General features: G+C 37.2%; 3 protein-coding genes across 4 annotated transcripts in view; all 3 read right to left on the reverse strand.

Annotated features, from left to right (window-relative positions):
• Nucleotides 1-990: 990 nt before the first annotated feature.
• Nucleotides 991-2,186, reverse strand: tmem14cb (transmembrane protein 14Cb). Its single transcript, XM_043226352.1, has 4 exons — nt 2,008-2,186; nt 1,638-1,739; nt 1,402-1,489; nt 991-1,210 (listed from the first exon to the last, which is right to left on the reverse strand). Exons 1-4 carry the CDS (start codon nt 2,081-2,083, stop codon nt 1,147-1,149), a joined length of 330 nt encoding a protein of 109 aa, XP_043082287.1. The 5' UTR covers nt 2,084-2,186; the 3' UTR covers nt 991-1,146.
• A 358-nt stretch (nt 2,187-2,544) lies between these two features.
• pak1ip1 (PAK1 interacting protein 1) lies at nt 2,545-6,428 on the reverse strand. The gene is made up of 10 exons (XM_043226332.1): nt 5,871-6,428; nt 5,468-5,630; nt 5,227-5,347; nt 4,835-4,909; nt 4,680-4,732; nt 3,944-4,089; nt 3,734-3,831; nt 3,535-3,631; nt 3,295-3,415; nt 2,545-2,684 (listed from the first exon to the last, which is right to left on the reverse strand). Exons 1-10 carry the CDS (start codon nt 5,946-5,948, stop codon nt 2,560-2,562), a joined length of 1,077 nt encoding a protein of 358 aa, XP_043082267.1. The 5' UTR covers nt 5,949-6,428; the 3' UTR covers nt 2,545-2,559.
• A 133-nt stretch (nt 6,429-6,561) lies between these two features.
• The window catches only part of esco1 (establishment of sister chromatid cohesion N-acetyltransferase 1), an 8,214-nt gene continuing 708 nt past the window's right edge, over nt 6,562-14,067 (reverse strand). Inside the window, exons 2-10 of one of the 2 annotated variants that reach the window (XM_043226286.1) lie at nt 12,220-13,957; nt 11,214-11,298; nt 10,943-11,009; nt 9,880-9,970; nt 9,528-9,659; nt 8,933-9,022; nt 8,675-8,818; nt 8,276-8,460; nt 6,562-7,502 (exon numbers count right to left, since the gene is read on the reverse strand). In XM_043226286.1, the coding sequence (XP_043082221.1) occupies nt 7,355-7,502; nt 8,276-8,460; nt 8,675-8,818; nt 8,933-9,022; nt 9,528-9,659; nt 9,880-9,970; nt 10,943-11,009; nt 11,214-11,298; nt 12,220-13,956 (2,679 nt within the window). In that variant the 5' untranslated portion in view covers nt 13,957 and the 3' untranslated portion in view covers nt 6,562-7,354. Of the gene's footprint in view, nt 7,503-8,275; nt 8,461-8,674; nt 8,819-8,932; nt 9,023-9,527; nt 9,660-9,879; nt 9,971-10,942; nt 11,010-11,204; nt 11,299-12,219; nt 13,958-14,067 lie in introns of both variants that reach the window. The other variant, XM_043226285.1, reaches the window with a different exon arrangement.

The following is a 14,067-nucleotide window of genomic DNA, read 5'->3' on the forward strand; positions in this document are numbered from 1 at the left end:
AGCGGACACATATGGGGTCATCTGGGCGCCTTTTTGCTCATGCATTTGGTGATTTGCGCTTCTTAAGCCCCGTCGAGGGTTCTGGGAGGATCGCAGTCTAGACCATTTGAGCATGAAGATTGTTTTATGCCCCTGGGACCCTACAGACTCACTAATGAGACGTTTAATGAGCACACCTGATGTATTCCGAGTGTGGAGCAGCAGAATAACAAAACCAAGCGACACGAGCGTTAGAGAGTAACGAATAAAAAACCTAAACGTTACTGTAAACATGTTTTTTATTGTTTTGCAAGAGAAAAAATATTTCGGTCTTTACTCTACAATTAATTGCATTCGGTTTGTTTCGGTGGTAGTTGCCGTTTTGTTTTGTTTTTTTGACGACATTGGTGAAATAAATTTTTTTTTTTTTGCTTGAAAATCGATTCTAAATCATTTCAGTGTTTGAAAAAGACAATTTTAACTCAGAAAAGGCAAGTAAATTTAACAGTTAATGACAAAGAAACGACAATTAATGTGAATTTTAAAAAGTGTTAAATAATATTTTATTGTAAAATGTACTTTAATAATAATTTATTTACGATATATATATATATATATATATATATATATATATATATATATATATATATATATAATATTTTTTAACAATGAATTGTGACATTTGTGACAGTGGTTACACTTTTTGTATGGAAATATGTCTTTTAAAAAAAAACTTGAAATATGATACTTCTTTATATGCTTTAAAAAAACAGCTATTTGTGTGGTCTTTAAAATACTGATTTTATTAAAAGATTTTGGGGCCCTCTATAGGTCGAATGATATACATCTTAGTCTGACTCACAATATGCTTAATAATGCCTCTGGTTATTAAACTTTCAGTTAAGAAATTATAGATCTGTACATGTTATTACTAAATAATTTTAAAGGATTGCGAATTACCCCAAATAGAGGAAAATGTGAATTAACACGTTTGAAACTCAAAGAAGGCAATACAGTTTATATGCTTTTATTTATTCATCTTCAGTTATGAATGCACTTCCGTATGACCCCAAATTGAATTTTATTGTCATTCTCACACGTATAAAAATTCTAATGAAGCTATTTCAGTATCTCCTCTGGATCCGCAAGAACAGTTTCTGAATGTGGTCATCTTCTCTTCTTTCGTGAATTTTGTAGCACTTTCACGCCAATCCTCAGGAATATCAACAAACTGCAAAAGAGACACAAAAAAAACCATAATTCAACACCAAAAATAATGCATCTATCCATGTTAATGTGAATTATATGACATACAAATATACAAATTGTTGCTTGCATTTAAAGATTTTGGACATCTAAGAACAAAAAATTTAAAAAAAATTATTATATAAATATTCTATAGCTAAAATAAAATATTCATGCCTTGCTCCTGCCATGAGTCCAGCTGGCATAATCTTCCAAGAACTCAAATATCTCACTCCCATCAGAGCGGTCAGTGATCCAGAGGTGCCTACAAATATAAAAACACATCCCATTAGTGATGTGTGTGTGTGTGTGTACACACACACACACATATATATATATATATATATATATATATATATATATATATATATATATATATATATATATATATACACACACAAACTTTGACTTACCCAGTGAAACCCAGATATCTTTGTCATTCTTTGACATCTGATAAGCACCCACAAATGCTGCAATGCCAAACATCAGGCCAGCAACCAGAGAGATAAAACTACCTGCAGCAGGAAGCGGGAACATGAGACAACTGACCATATTAGGAAGACGTTCCGGTGAAGGTGCGTTAACAAAAATATCAGCGAAAGCTGCAGTGCATTAGTTTTAAAGTGAGTTCTGTCGGCCGTTGACAAAAACTGAAAACATAAGTTATGCGCTCGGCTACATCTACACTATAAAAATGGTATTTTCATTGTACGGAAACTTTTTAAACGTATTTTGCGGACACTGGCTACTCCAAAAGGAAATTAAATAGTTGAAAGATCTTACCTGCTTTAGCATAACCAACAATACCTCCTATCGTTATTAGAGTGGCATAACCATATCCAAACCAGTCCACAGCCATGTCTGCACGTTTAACTAAAAGTTAAGGAAACAAGATACCTGTGGGTTGCTAGCGAAAAAAAAGCCTAAATTATGTTCATTTTTTAACTTCCTGAAACACTCTTTTCAGTTTTCAAAATAAAAGTCACACAAGCTAACTATTTTAAAAACTGACAAACGAGTGGTCGAACCGATTAAACGCATTAAAAATAATTTTCTTTACATAATAAATTTGCGTGTACTGTGTAAATCAATATTTGTAATTGTATATATTATATTAAACATGCACACTACACTACAAACACACATGTAGGCAAACGTTTATTTTGGATACAACTCAAGCACTTAAAAGCAAAAATAACAAAATTATTTTTTCTTTCATTTAGCTGGAATTTAAAATGTGTCAACATCTATAAACGCACTGCAAATCACTGCATATGACAGGAAAGACCGGAATTGTAAATAATACAACACCACCAAGGATTTCAATAAAACATTTTATTGCACTTTTTGTTTTTTCTTCTTTTTTCCTTGTTTTGTGGAGCTGCTTTCTTCTAGAACCACCTCTTCTCCGGGTAGCCTCACTCTTTTACTATTGGCTGGCTTCAAGGACTCCGCAACAGCTGTTTTGAGAAAACATACAAATATTAACAAGCTTTTCCTTTGGTAACATGGTGTGTGGAAACAGCTTAATCTCTCAACATGTAATTAAGGTTACCGCTCTAATTGAAACCACACAGATTTTTTTCACATACTTAAAATTCACCGACAAGTCATGATTCACCCTCAGTTTGTTCCAAACCTTTCAAGGTTTTCTTTTGTTGATCATAAAAGGTAATGTTTGGTAGCCAGAGAGCTGCCTGTAGCCGTTGACTTCTATAGAATGGAAAGCAATGGGTACCAGCAACTGTTCGGTTACCCACAAAATATCTTCTTTTGTGTTCAACAGGAGAAACTCGTACAGCTTTGCAATGAACTGAGAGTGAGTAAACGATGGCTTTTTCGATCGATTTTCATTTTTGGATGAACTATCCCTTTAAGGGCGAGATCACAGTAACACAATTTTAGCTATAGCCGAGAAGTGGCTTTTCAAAATCACCTTACAAAAAATGTGTGTGTGGCCAACTTGAGCCAGCTGCAAAGTCTCGAAATTCCCACCACAATGGATTCCTACCGCAACAACTGGATTTCACCCGTGAAAATGTTCAGAAACCCCGATAAACGTGACCACACCTTTAGAAGTTTCAGGCTGAACCGCAACAGCCTCCTTCGCTTCGCCAGGTTTCCAAATGGCGAGACAGGTGAGTCTGGCGGTGGTGTTCACCTGGCCAAGCAGGGAAGGAGCCCCCGGGTTCTGCGTGAGGACAGAGCGAGCGTAAAATACGGATCAACCAACATAACACCACCGGGCCACGCAATGTATGATAGGTGCGGTTCACCGCCACAAAAAAGGAAAAGCAAGATACACAATACCTCGAGATCGAACTTCCACAACTTAACGAATCCATCGTTGGACGCCGTAACAAGGACACAGAAATCATCCTTCAAGAAGCTGTCAATGGCTTTTACTCTAGGGGAAAAAAAACATTAAATGAGCACAGCGGATCTCGCTCACTTCACAAGGCATTCTGAGAAGCAGCCGACTCAACGGGGCCGACTGAAAGTAAAATACCTGTTCTCGTGTGCTTTGAACTCGCAGACACGCTCCTGTGAGGTCACGTCGTAGACGCGCACGCTCTCGTCATCTCCCCCCACAGCCAAGAGCGTGTTCTGGAGGAGACGTGGAGAACAGAAACGGAATAAGACGTCTTTGAGGTTTAAGAACGTCGAAAGCAGGGAAGCCAGATCTGAACTGTACGCTGGAAGCGACGTGACCGCTCACCTTTAGAAACTTCACACACGAAATCCTTTTAGTAAACGCGATGGTCCCAATAACCGCGGCAGACTTCAGAACGTAGATGTCCACTTGGTCGTTCGCAACCACTGCATACTGCTCTCCGTCCGGTGACCACAAGACGATCTCTGCGTCTACAAAAAAACAGCATTACACACAGCTCATCTTATATACAAGAAAAATAGACTTAAATGAGAAGTTCAACTTTCTTAATATAATAGTATTCAAGCAGCACTTAGCCAGGGATCAAAGGCCGAATAAATAAAATAAGACAATAATTACAACAGCTCTATTAATACATTTATTACAACGCTCACAAATAGTCTTCAAATTGGGATCTGTGATATTTTTCAATTTTAAAAAAAAAAAAAAAAAATCTCTTTTCTACTCAGCGGGGCTGCATTTATATATACATGCAGTAATATATACACGCATGATTCAAGAAAATGGGCAGAGATTGTTTTTGTGACATTTATTTTAAGTTAAATTGTGCTTTGTTGGTATAGTGATAGGTATATAAAAAAAAATGTTTAGTGTTAGTAATTTTTTTAAATTATCAATTTATTTTGTTTCCTTCAAAACGCTAGACAAAATAAATAAAAAGCACATTTTGGCTATTTGATTTAAAATTTGCTAAATATGTGGGGGAAATAAATAGAAATAAAAAGAAGGGAAAACCAAAATGACAGAATCAGAAAATATTTTGCATCATAATCTAACTTACTCTGTTTGATATTCTTGATGAAAGCTGAACGTCCTTCAATGAGATTCCATGTTCTGCAATTAAATCTTACCATAAGATCTACTGTTCTTGTTGAACAGCAAGCAAAATCAAGCCAAATCACATTCATATTAATATAACAACATCAGTGTACTTGCCGCAGAGTTTTGTCCGTTCCGACAGAGAGAGCGAGTTTTCCAGAAGGGTGTACTGATAGTGAAGTAACATGACCCCTAAACAAATAAAACCCACTCTAATTAACACTTGTGTAGAGCATGGTACTTTTACGCTTTCACACAATGTCGTGAAATAATAATGCTTTCCAAAATAACCTTCTTTTCTGTATTTTAATATATTTTTAATACGTCATTTACTCTTCAAAAAACATGTTTTTATCAGTGTTAAATTTTTTGATGAATAAAATGAAACAATTCTTATCATCTTTCCCCTCACTTTTGATCAATACATCCTCGCTAAATAAAACCACTAATTATATCCAAAAAAAAGTTGGGGCTGGTAGCATGTTTAGCGTGCATTTCAGATAACTTACTTATGAGCTTTGATGGATTTTAAGCATTGCCATTTTTTGGTGCTCCACACACACATGAGCCCATCGTGTCCTCCACTGAGCAAATGGGACGAGCCGTAAAACTCCAGACAAGAAATAGTACCTGCCAAGAACGTGAGATTACAATCCATACGCTTAATTATTGATCGAGCTCTTTAGGATCCCATCCAAAACCAAAATGAACCTAAAAGCAATGTGATGAAGTGGCACACAACGTCCTCACCATCGTGATGCAACAAAGCCCCGTGTTCGGTTTTCTTGCTCATATCATAGAGCTGGATGGTTTCATCGTTGCTTCCGGTGGCGATGAACTGATCGCTGGATGAAAGCGAGGTCAGTGATGCTGTGTGTGCATGATGGGTAAAGTTGGGCTCAATTGTCCACTCCTAAAAACAGACACAAAAATATATTAAGAGTTTATTTAAAAAAATAAAAATAAAGGAGCAATTGAAACAATAGTCTGTAAAACGATGACAGTTTAAATATGGACCAATATCGAAATCATAATGCAAACGCAGACTGGAGCAAACCAAGACACTTCTGCGTTTAATATTCACTGTGAAAACATAGAGACTGTCAATTAACAAAATAAAAAAAGTTGAAACAAAAAAAACCATGATAAATACCTTGTCACCCGGGGAGAGCCGATATCCAAACACTATTTGCTCGTAACACCCAACGACCAACTCAACTCGATCGACCATGATGGCTAGAAAACACGTGGTCTTACACTAACACACCACCTTTAGGAGTGAATGTCATTAATATGTTATTATTTGGATTAGTATGTTGCACGGTATGCATTACAAAAAGACTAAAGCCTTTTTAAAGCAAGCTACTTTTCTCATGCCCACAACAACGTGTAGAGAAACACGCGAGATCGCGTCTTTGACGCCCACCGGAAGCGCGATATTACACAATAAGAGTTCCCATCAAAATAAAAGTCAGGCGCCTAGAAAACAGGGAAAACGTAGAAAAAACAGGGAAAAGTTTGTACCTGAATCCTCAGCGCATTCGAGGCCTTGTGCTTTATGCCAAAGAGGAAAACACCACATGCAGATATATAACTCCACTTTTTACATTTTAAAAGTGATGTATATAGAAATTAGTTGGAATAATAAATTTCCAGCCCATTTTAACCACTGATCAATGGTCAAACATACCAATTTATAAATTATGCAAATCCCTAATGCACAGATTCAACCCAATCACCTGGCTATAATTTTTAGCTTCAGAGAACTAAACTGTATTAGCTTACAAAATAACAAAGAAGAATGAAGGAATGAAGATAAAGAAAGATGCATCTGTAGTCACTGCCATGAGTAAATTAATATAATTCAATCAAAATACATATACATACATAAAATCATTCTAAAAATATTAAAATGAGATGGAATACTATGACCGGGCAAACATTCGGAATTATTACACTTGTGTTTTAAAAACAAATGAATCATCAAAAACAGCGACTTCTTTGAAATCATCTGCCGTCCATCGATGTCAATGCCATGCAAGTAAACCTTTTAAAATGCACATGGAACACACTGTATCAGGAAAATACTCTCTCTTTGAAAATAGCTGACATGATGTAGGGGTTAAAGGGAGATTTCGATGACAAATTCATATGATGTTTTTCAACCTGAGATTCAAAAGTCGTCGCCTCACGACCGAGGCATTGCTTACAGTAGAAAAGTTCACACATCTTCCTATACGTTCTAGGAAGAAGTACCTACACTGATTTTGCAATTGTGCACTGGACTACATGGCTTCCACTAAACGGTGAGTCCTAAAATAGGCTGCAACCTAAACCTGAGAGAACAGTTTAGATGTCTTTCACCGAACAGCTACTCTGCAGGCTTATTAAAATACGTCAAACTGGCCGTGAGGGTTAGGTATCGGTGTCTAACTTTGCATTCTACACCTCCTGTGCCAATGTTTGCCAATTCAGACCATGACTCTGAACAAAAAGAGCCTTTAAGACATCCTACGTTCGCTTTCTGTTCTCTTACTTCGCTTTTGCGCTGTTTGGTATAGTGAAATAAAGCCTTCCAGGCCCAGTCCTTTTCTCAAGTGTCAATATTTTAAAACTGAACTCTATGTCCACGTCCTGTCAGGTTGAGCGATTGCCGCTTACAAAGTTGTAGACCAAAAACTGAGAGGTTCCACAGTAATGCGTTGCGAAGAGTTTGCCGTCAGGTGTGGGATCGGAGAAGGCGATTTCGTCTTTACTTAGATGTGACCCATAGATGAAATTATTCCTGGAGAAAGATGTGAATAAACATTTAGGACTTGACTACCCAAAAAACAAAACAAAACACTAATACTTCGACTGTAAAAAGATCTGTAGAAATGTGAAGACTTTTTTTAACCACTTGCGCACACAATACAGAAATCAAAAATAGAAAAATAAACAGTAACAACGCGAAATATTAACATTTTCAATATTTATACTTTAACATTTTATTTGTTATTGTGATAAAGCTGAACTTACACTATAATGTGCTAATTCGGTGCTCAATAAATGATTATAATAATTATTATTATTATTATATAAAGTTTATTGAAAAATTCACTGCCCCAAAATTGATTTTAATCTACATATTTTCAGAAACAGCTGTATTAATACATATCTTTTATACTTTTGACAGTATAAAAGTCATTGTTTTAATACATTATAACTAACAATATTTACATATAACAGGTGCTGTCAAACAAGATATAATATATAATAATATATATATTAAATATATAAAAACACACAAAATACAGATATTCACTAGAACAAGACAAAATAATTTTAAAAGTAAGATTTTGCAGCCAAACGCTGAATGCCGGAGAACTTTAAGCCCTGTTATGTTAACAAAAACCTTTATTTTGAATGCAATTAATTGTTTGAAAGCACTAATTACATATTCACTCTTTACTGACAAATTATTTTCCTATTTAAACTGACACAATCAGTATTGTATAAAGAGCTAAGTAAATAAAAGTAACTTGACTTGCTCACAAAAAAAGAAGTTGAAGCCTTTACCTGAGGCACTCAATCATGCGTGAGGCGATGCCTCTCCGTCTCATCATGCTGAACACCCAGATACGACTGATGCCACAGAGCGCCGGCTCAGGTACAGTAGAGCAGCACCAGGCCCTCTGACGCTCGTACATGACCTTCTCTCTTTCTGAACCCTCCGGCACGGACTCCTCTATAACCCTGTATCCCTGCACACAGCAGCCAAACAAAACCATCAGACGCAAAACAGACTAAGACGAACATAGCGCCTTACAGTGACTACTACATGGAATATGCACGTTTTTCATACTTCCTCTGCTGAAAAATGAGCGTAATGCACTCTCATTGGTTTCTAAATAATGCAATGAAACGCCAGATATGCCCCTATAAACACGCTATTAAACACCTGCATGCTCAGCTGACCTCTTGTATGTGCTCGGCGATAAGACAGCCTGCCACTTTCTTATCATTTGAAATGAAGAGGAAGGTTTTGGTTTGTGATGGGACTTTGGTCTCCACTTGCTGGAAGCCCAAGTCATTGTCCACCATTTCTCTGATCTCCTCGACCTTAAATCAAACCAGACAAGTATCATAAACAGATATCATATGCATCGGGAAAGCAATCAGAAATCTTGAAATAGACAGTTAGTGAATGGAAAGATACGAGAAAAAGTCAAGTACCTTTTTAAGTGCGTACTTAGGATCATCAGGGAGAACAAGAATAACTTTGCCATCAGGATACTCTCCCAGGATTCTCTCCTTCTTCCAGCCCTGGAACAGATATTACAGCAATGATTTTGAGACATGGGTATATATTTATTTTGAGACCGTAACCCCTATCCTAAAACGGAAATGTCCATGACTATAAACGTTTACGTGAAGACAAATTATAATATTTTTTCAACTTAACTTTAATGCCAAATGGGTATATTTAGTAATTTTATCCCAGAAATTAATTCAATAAAAAATAAATAAATACTTAAAGTACACTGCCTTTTTATGTAGTTTGAACAGTAACTGTTGTAATATGTAAATATATATTAATACTAATTTCAAAGTTTAGGTGCAGGAAAACGTGTAATGAATTAGTTCATTTGTTTTTTAATTCTAAATTAATATAAACTTTCTTATAAGGATACATTAAAGAAACATTCAAGGCCGTGCTTACTGCTCACAGATCTGTCACAAACAACATTTTTAAGGTATGGTAAATAACTGAAAGTTATTAACGTAATAATAAGTATGTGGATAGGACACGGTTTCTCTCTTGACTCACCACATATCTGACAGCGCTGATGAACTGGTTGTGGAAGAGGAGGTGTTGGGATTCGTCCTCTGGGCTGGTAGGAGAGTACAGCATCCCACACACGTTACACGTCACCGCACCAAACGCCTTCTGACCAGCTTCCTGTAAAGCACAAAAACAGCCTTCACCAGATACGAACGTCTTATCCGGGTTTAACTGTTTATTCTGGAACGATCTTTAATTTGTTACAAGTATTTGCATTTAGGTCTATAATGAAAAAAGGAATGGAAATAAATATAAGGTAAGTATGATTAATTATGACAGATTGGGATAAATTAACCTACACAAATACATAAAGGTTGTTAGAATGTAATTGCCTTACGTTGCTGGACTGTGCTGCTGTACTGACAGGTTTTGGACTGGTTTTGTCCTCTTTCTTCTGTTCTGCTCCAGGTTCAACACCAGCATTTTCCCTGAAATGATAACAGCTTCTATTGAATAACGAATACACAAAAAAATAGAATAGACTTTAATCGCTCTAGCATCAACAAATGGAATTGCAAAAATAATTCTCAAAAAGCTGTCCTAAATAACACAATGCTCATTCAACACAAACCTCAAACTAATGCCTTGTAGGCAAGACATTATATATATATATATATATATATATAATGTGCGCAGCTACAAGGCATTAGTTTGAGGTTTGTGTTGAATGAGCAAAAAAAAAAAAATTATATATATATTTATTATTTAATATATTATATATATATATATATATATTTATAATATTTTATATTATATATATATATATATATATATATATATATATATATATATATATATATATATTTTTTTTTTTTTTTTACAGACATAAAAAGTTTTTACTTTTCAGCACACATTCACAAAAATCTTAAGGCTGAAACAACAAGTAGCTCCTAACTTGTTCATTTAATAATAGTGGACGAGTCTAAATTTAGGACTCCTAAATTTTTGCTCTAATAGTATTTCATGAAGTGTTTTAGCGCTAAAACTAGCTTTTTAAATCTGTGAAAAGGACTTTTAGGTCACTAAGACCAACTCACAAATATCCTAAAATGGCTGTTGCCGACAATCTGCATTGGAATATAAACATTTTAGAAATATTTGACGATATTGAGCTATTAAAAAGGTATCACTTTCAGAGTTTGGCGGTTATTAAAATGTTCTTTTCCTTTGATTAAATCCTTTTTAATCAGTTAGGCAAGAAGTAACAGCTGTTCTTGTGTCCAGTTTGCTTAGCCATCATTTTTCTACTCTGTTAATTTTCTCAGCAGCATTGTGGATAGGTTTTAAGTGAAAACTCTTAGCTAAAAATCTTTTACTGCCATTTAGGAGAACTCTTAGCGGTAAGATAAAAAGATTTGTGAATACGAGCCTTGATCTTTCATTAAAGTCTTTTGACTTACCCGGTGCTGTTTTCTGTTTGTGTCTTTTGGTCAGGTTCTTGCTGGGGAGAGGGTTTCGGCTTATTATCTGTGAACACACACAACACAAAGTAGTCAAAATTACTGTTTTAATTAAAAATGTTTTATCACACCATTGCCAAAGTGTACGAATTTAAAATGTGTTTAAAACTTTAACACATCCGTTATCTGGGTGTGATGAGATGCATGAGCTACGATTATGAAACTAGCATTGCATTCAAATCAAAAACAAATGAATTCATACAATGTCTACCTGCAGTAGAGGGGGCGCATGGCTTTCTCTCCATTGCTGGTTTGGGCTGCACTTTAGCGGATGAAGAGGACTGCTCTGGTTTGACCTGTGAGAATGACACATTTTACCATCAGTTGTAGTTGCTGTTTAGAGTTAAAGCATGCAGACATTTCATTTAGAGGATATCAATTTAAATAGAAATTATAAGTCTGCTTAAGTCTTCCTATTTCCTTCCTCAACTACCTGCAGAATTTGTCGTATCATTTAAGTCAAAAATTATCTCCTGAAGTTTAATATTCAGGGATAAGACTCTTTTGTAATCACTTCTTTACAAGTTACACTTTCCTTCAAAATTTAGGGATTGTTATTTAAAAAAAAAAACAAGAAGATGATGAGCCTCTTATGCTCATAATGGCAGCATTTACATAAAAAAAATACAGTACATACTGTAAAATGTAATTATTACAATAATTTTGTTTATTTTAATAAAATCCCTGTGATGCAAAGCTAAATTTTCAGTATCATTAGTCTGCAATGTCCTAAGATCCTTTAGAAATCGTTGTGAAGTGTTGATTTGATACTCAAGAAAGATTATTATTATCAATGCTGCAAACTTGTGCTGCATCATATTTTTGTGCAAACACTTTTTTAGGATTCACTGAGTAGAAAGCAAAATAAAAAAAATAACTAGCATTTACGTGACGTTATCTTTTGGAAAGTGTCTTTACTGTAACTTTAGATCAACATAAAAAATGCTAAATATAAATTTAATTTACTGACCCAAAACCTTAGAATATTTTATGAACTAAGTATTTGTATGCATTATATGTGATTCTTAGTGCATTATAATACACATTTTGCAGCTTTATATTTAGCATAAATAGCAGGAATTAAAAAGCTTTGCATTCCCCCCTTTGGACAGTAAATTAATATAACAGATAAATCGTTTTTGCCAATGTATTTTACTAGCATAATTGGCCTCAAACTCTTGAACGGTAGTGTATGTGTATCTGCATAAATGTTTCACCTCATTTTTGGGGGCTGCTGGTTTGCTGGCTTCCTCTTCGAAACCGTCGAGCTCGAAGTCATCCGGTGAATACTTGCGTCTGGGAGTGTAGGGTTTATACTCCACCACTGGTTTGGGTTTGGGGCTGGTGATCCCATTAGGCATTGGGGGCGCCTGAGCCGGAAGGGCTCTCCTGGGTTCATTGGAGCCCACTTTGGGCACGCTTTCCGGCACAGGAACCTGTGCAGGGGTGGTGGCCGGGCTGGGTGATACAGATGGAGCGTCGGCCTCCTGGGAAGAACCAGCCTGACTCGCCTGATCCGCCTTCAGCTTCTTAACACGGGTCCAAGTCAGCTTATCCCGCTGAAGCTCCACCTGCCTGAGCCTCTGATAGCGGGAGAGCTTCTTCTTCTCGTTGGTCTTGAGCGGCAAAGACACCTGACTGAGGAAAAAGCGTTTCTTAGGTGCATCGTCCTCAAGTTTGGGATCATCGGCCTCAACACTAGAAGTTTCAAGGGGGGTGGCGTTTTCAGAAACCTCTTTTTCGGTCTCGCAGACCTCCGTAGATTCACTGGCCTCCTGCTGCTGCTCAGCATTTGCCTCATCTGAAGTTCCAGGAGCATCGGATGCAATATCATCCGCGATTTCCTCGCAGAGAGCGAGGAGGTTGAGCTGTCGCGGTGGGGGTTTCTTAGCGGCAGCCGCTCTTTCTTCAGCTAAAGCCGCCAGACGCGCCTTCGTCCGAGCCTGGGGGTTCATGGCCTGCTTTTTAGGAAGCCCTTGCGAGGAGTCCGTCACACTTTCCTGGGGCAAAGAGGGCGAAGTAGTGAGCTCCTTACACGTGACAGCCTCACCCGCTTGCGGTTTCACCGTTTCCTCCTCCTCCTCCAAGTCCTCATAAGTTTCGATCTCCACCACGCAGTGTTCGATCTCAATATCGTCATCCAGAAACGCTTCTGAATCCGGGAGAAACACTTTCGCCACGTCTGTGCTTTGCACGCTGTCCTGCAGGGAGCACGTGTTCACGACTTCCAACTCGTCCATGTCGGAAATGTCTTTACCGGCGAACGAGTGTTTCGCGATGCTGGTTTCTTGGATGACTTTGAAAAGCGCCTCTAGAGGTGGAGGGGATTTGCTCATCACGTCTACTTTCGCATCCACACTCACTGTGATTTTCTCAATAGGATCTGTCGGATGCTCTTTATGCTCTTCGGCTTTGCTCACTCGCGGTTCGTGAAGCGACTGCAGATCACTTATGTTGGCCACGTGGATTTTGTCAGGTTTGGGTAGTGTTATCTCCTCACTATGTAGGTCGAGCAATCGCCCATAATTGTGCTCTATTTGCACAGGAAACAAGGCTGTGACCGTTTTGATCGTTTCGGGGAAGGATGGCTTTTCTTTCTTCACTCTTGAAACGTACTTCTTGCTTCCTTTCTTCAGGACAGACATATTCTGGGGTTTTTTATCTCCAGAGCCTTTCACCTTCCCCTCATCTTTCCGCCGTCTTCCCCTCGCGCCTTTCTTTTGTGGCGTTTTCAAGCGAGATGACCGTCGAACAGGTTTTCCGTTTTCTTCCTTCGGCTGTGCTTGATGTTTCTGCTTAGACGACTGAGTTTCCAATGCTTTGTTTTTTGGAGGTCTTCCTCTCAAAGACTTCTTGGGCATCTGAGATTTATCGGACTCCACGAGACTCTGATCCATCTTTGTTTTCTTAACTTCAGGTTCAGAAGAAGACATCTTTCTTTTCTGCCCAGGCATCCTAGAGACAAATTACAAAGCAAATTACTTAAAAATACAAAACCATTTCTGTTTTTAAATTAAGTAATTCGTAGTTGCATTTGTTTCTAATATTTATGTACCAGTAAATAA

The sequence above is a fragment of the Puntigrus tetrazona genome, chromosome 24 (assembly GCF_018831695.1).
Source record: "Puntigrus tetrazona isolate hp1 chromosome 24, ASM1883169v1, whole genome shotgun sequence".
In the NCBI taxonomy this organism is placed as follows: domain Eukaryota; kingdom Metazoa; phylum Chordata; class Actinopteri; order Cypriniformes; family Cyprinidae; genus Puntigrus; species Puntigrus tetrazona.

What these genes read in the sequence shown, in the direction of transcription:
- tmem14cb (XM_043226352.1), bottom strand. Translation starts at nt 2,083, where the DNA reads ATGGCTGTGGACTGGTTTGGATATGGTTATGCCACTCTAATAACGATA. An exon ending in TGTTGGTTATGCTAAAGCAG is followed by an intron (nt 1,740 to 2,007) that starts GTAAGATCTTTC and finishes TTCCTGCTGCAG; the next exon opens with GTAGTTTTATCTCTCTGGTT. An exon ending in GGACTCATGGCAGGAGCAAG is followed by an intron (nt 1,211 to 1,401) that starts GCATGAATATTT and finishes TCTCTTTTGCAG; the next exon opens with TTTGTTGATATTCCTGAGGA.
- pak1ip1 (XM_043226332.1), bottom strand. Translation starts at nt 5,948, where the DNA reads ATGGTCGATCGAGTTGAGTTGGTCGTTGGGTGTTACGAGCAAATAGTG. An exon ending in GGCTCTCCCCGGGTGACAAG is followed by an intron (nt 5,631 to 5,870) that starts GTATTTATCATG and finishes GTCTGTTTTTAG; the next exon opens with GAGTGGACAATTGAGCCCAA. An exon ending in CGTGTGTGAAGTTTCTAAAG is followed by an intron (nt 3,832 to 3,943) that starts GTGAGCGGTCAC and finishes CGTCTCCTCCAG; the next exon opens with AACACGCTCTTGGCTGTGGG.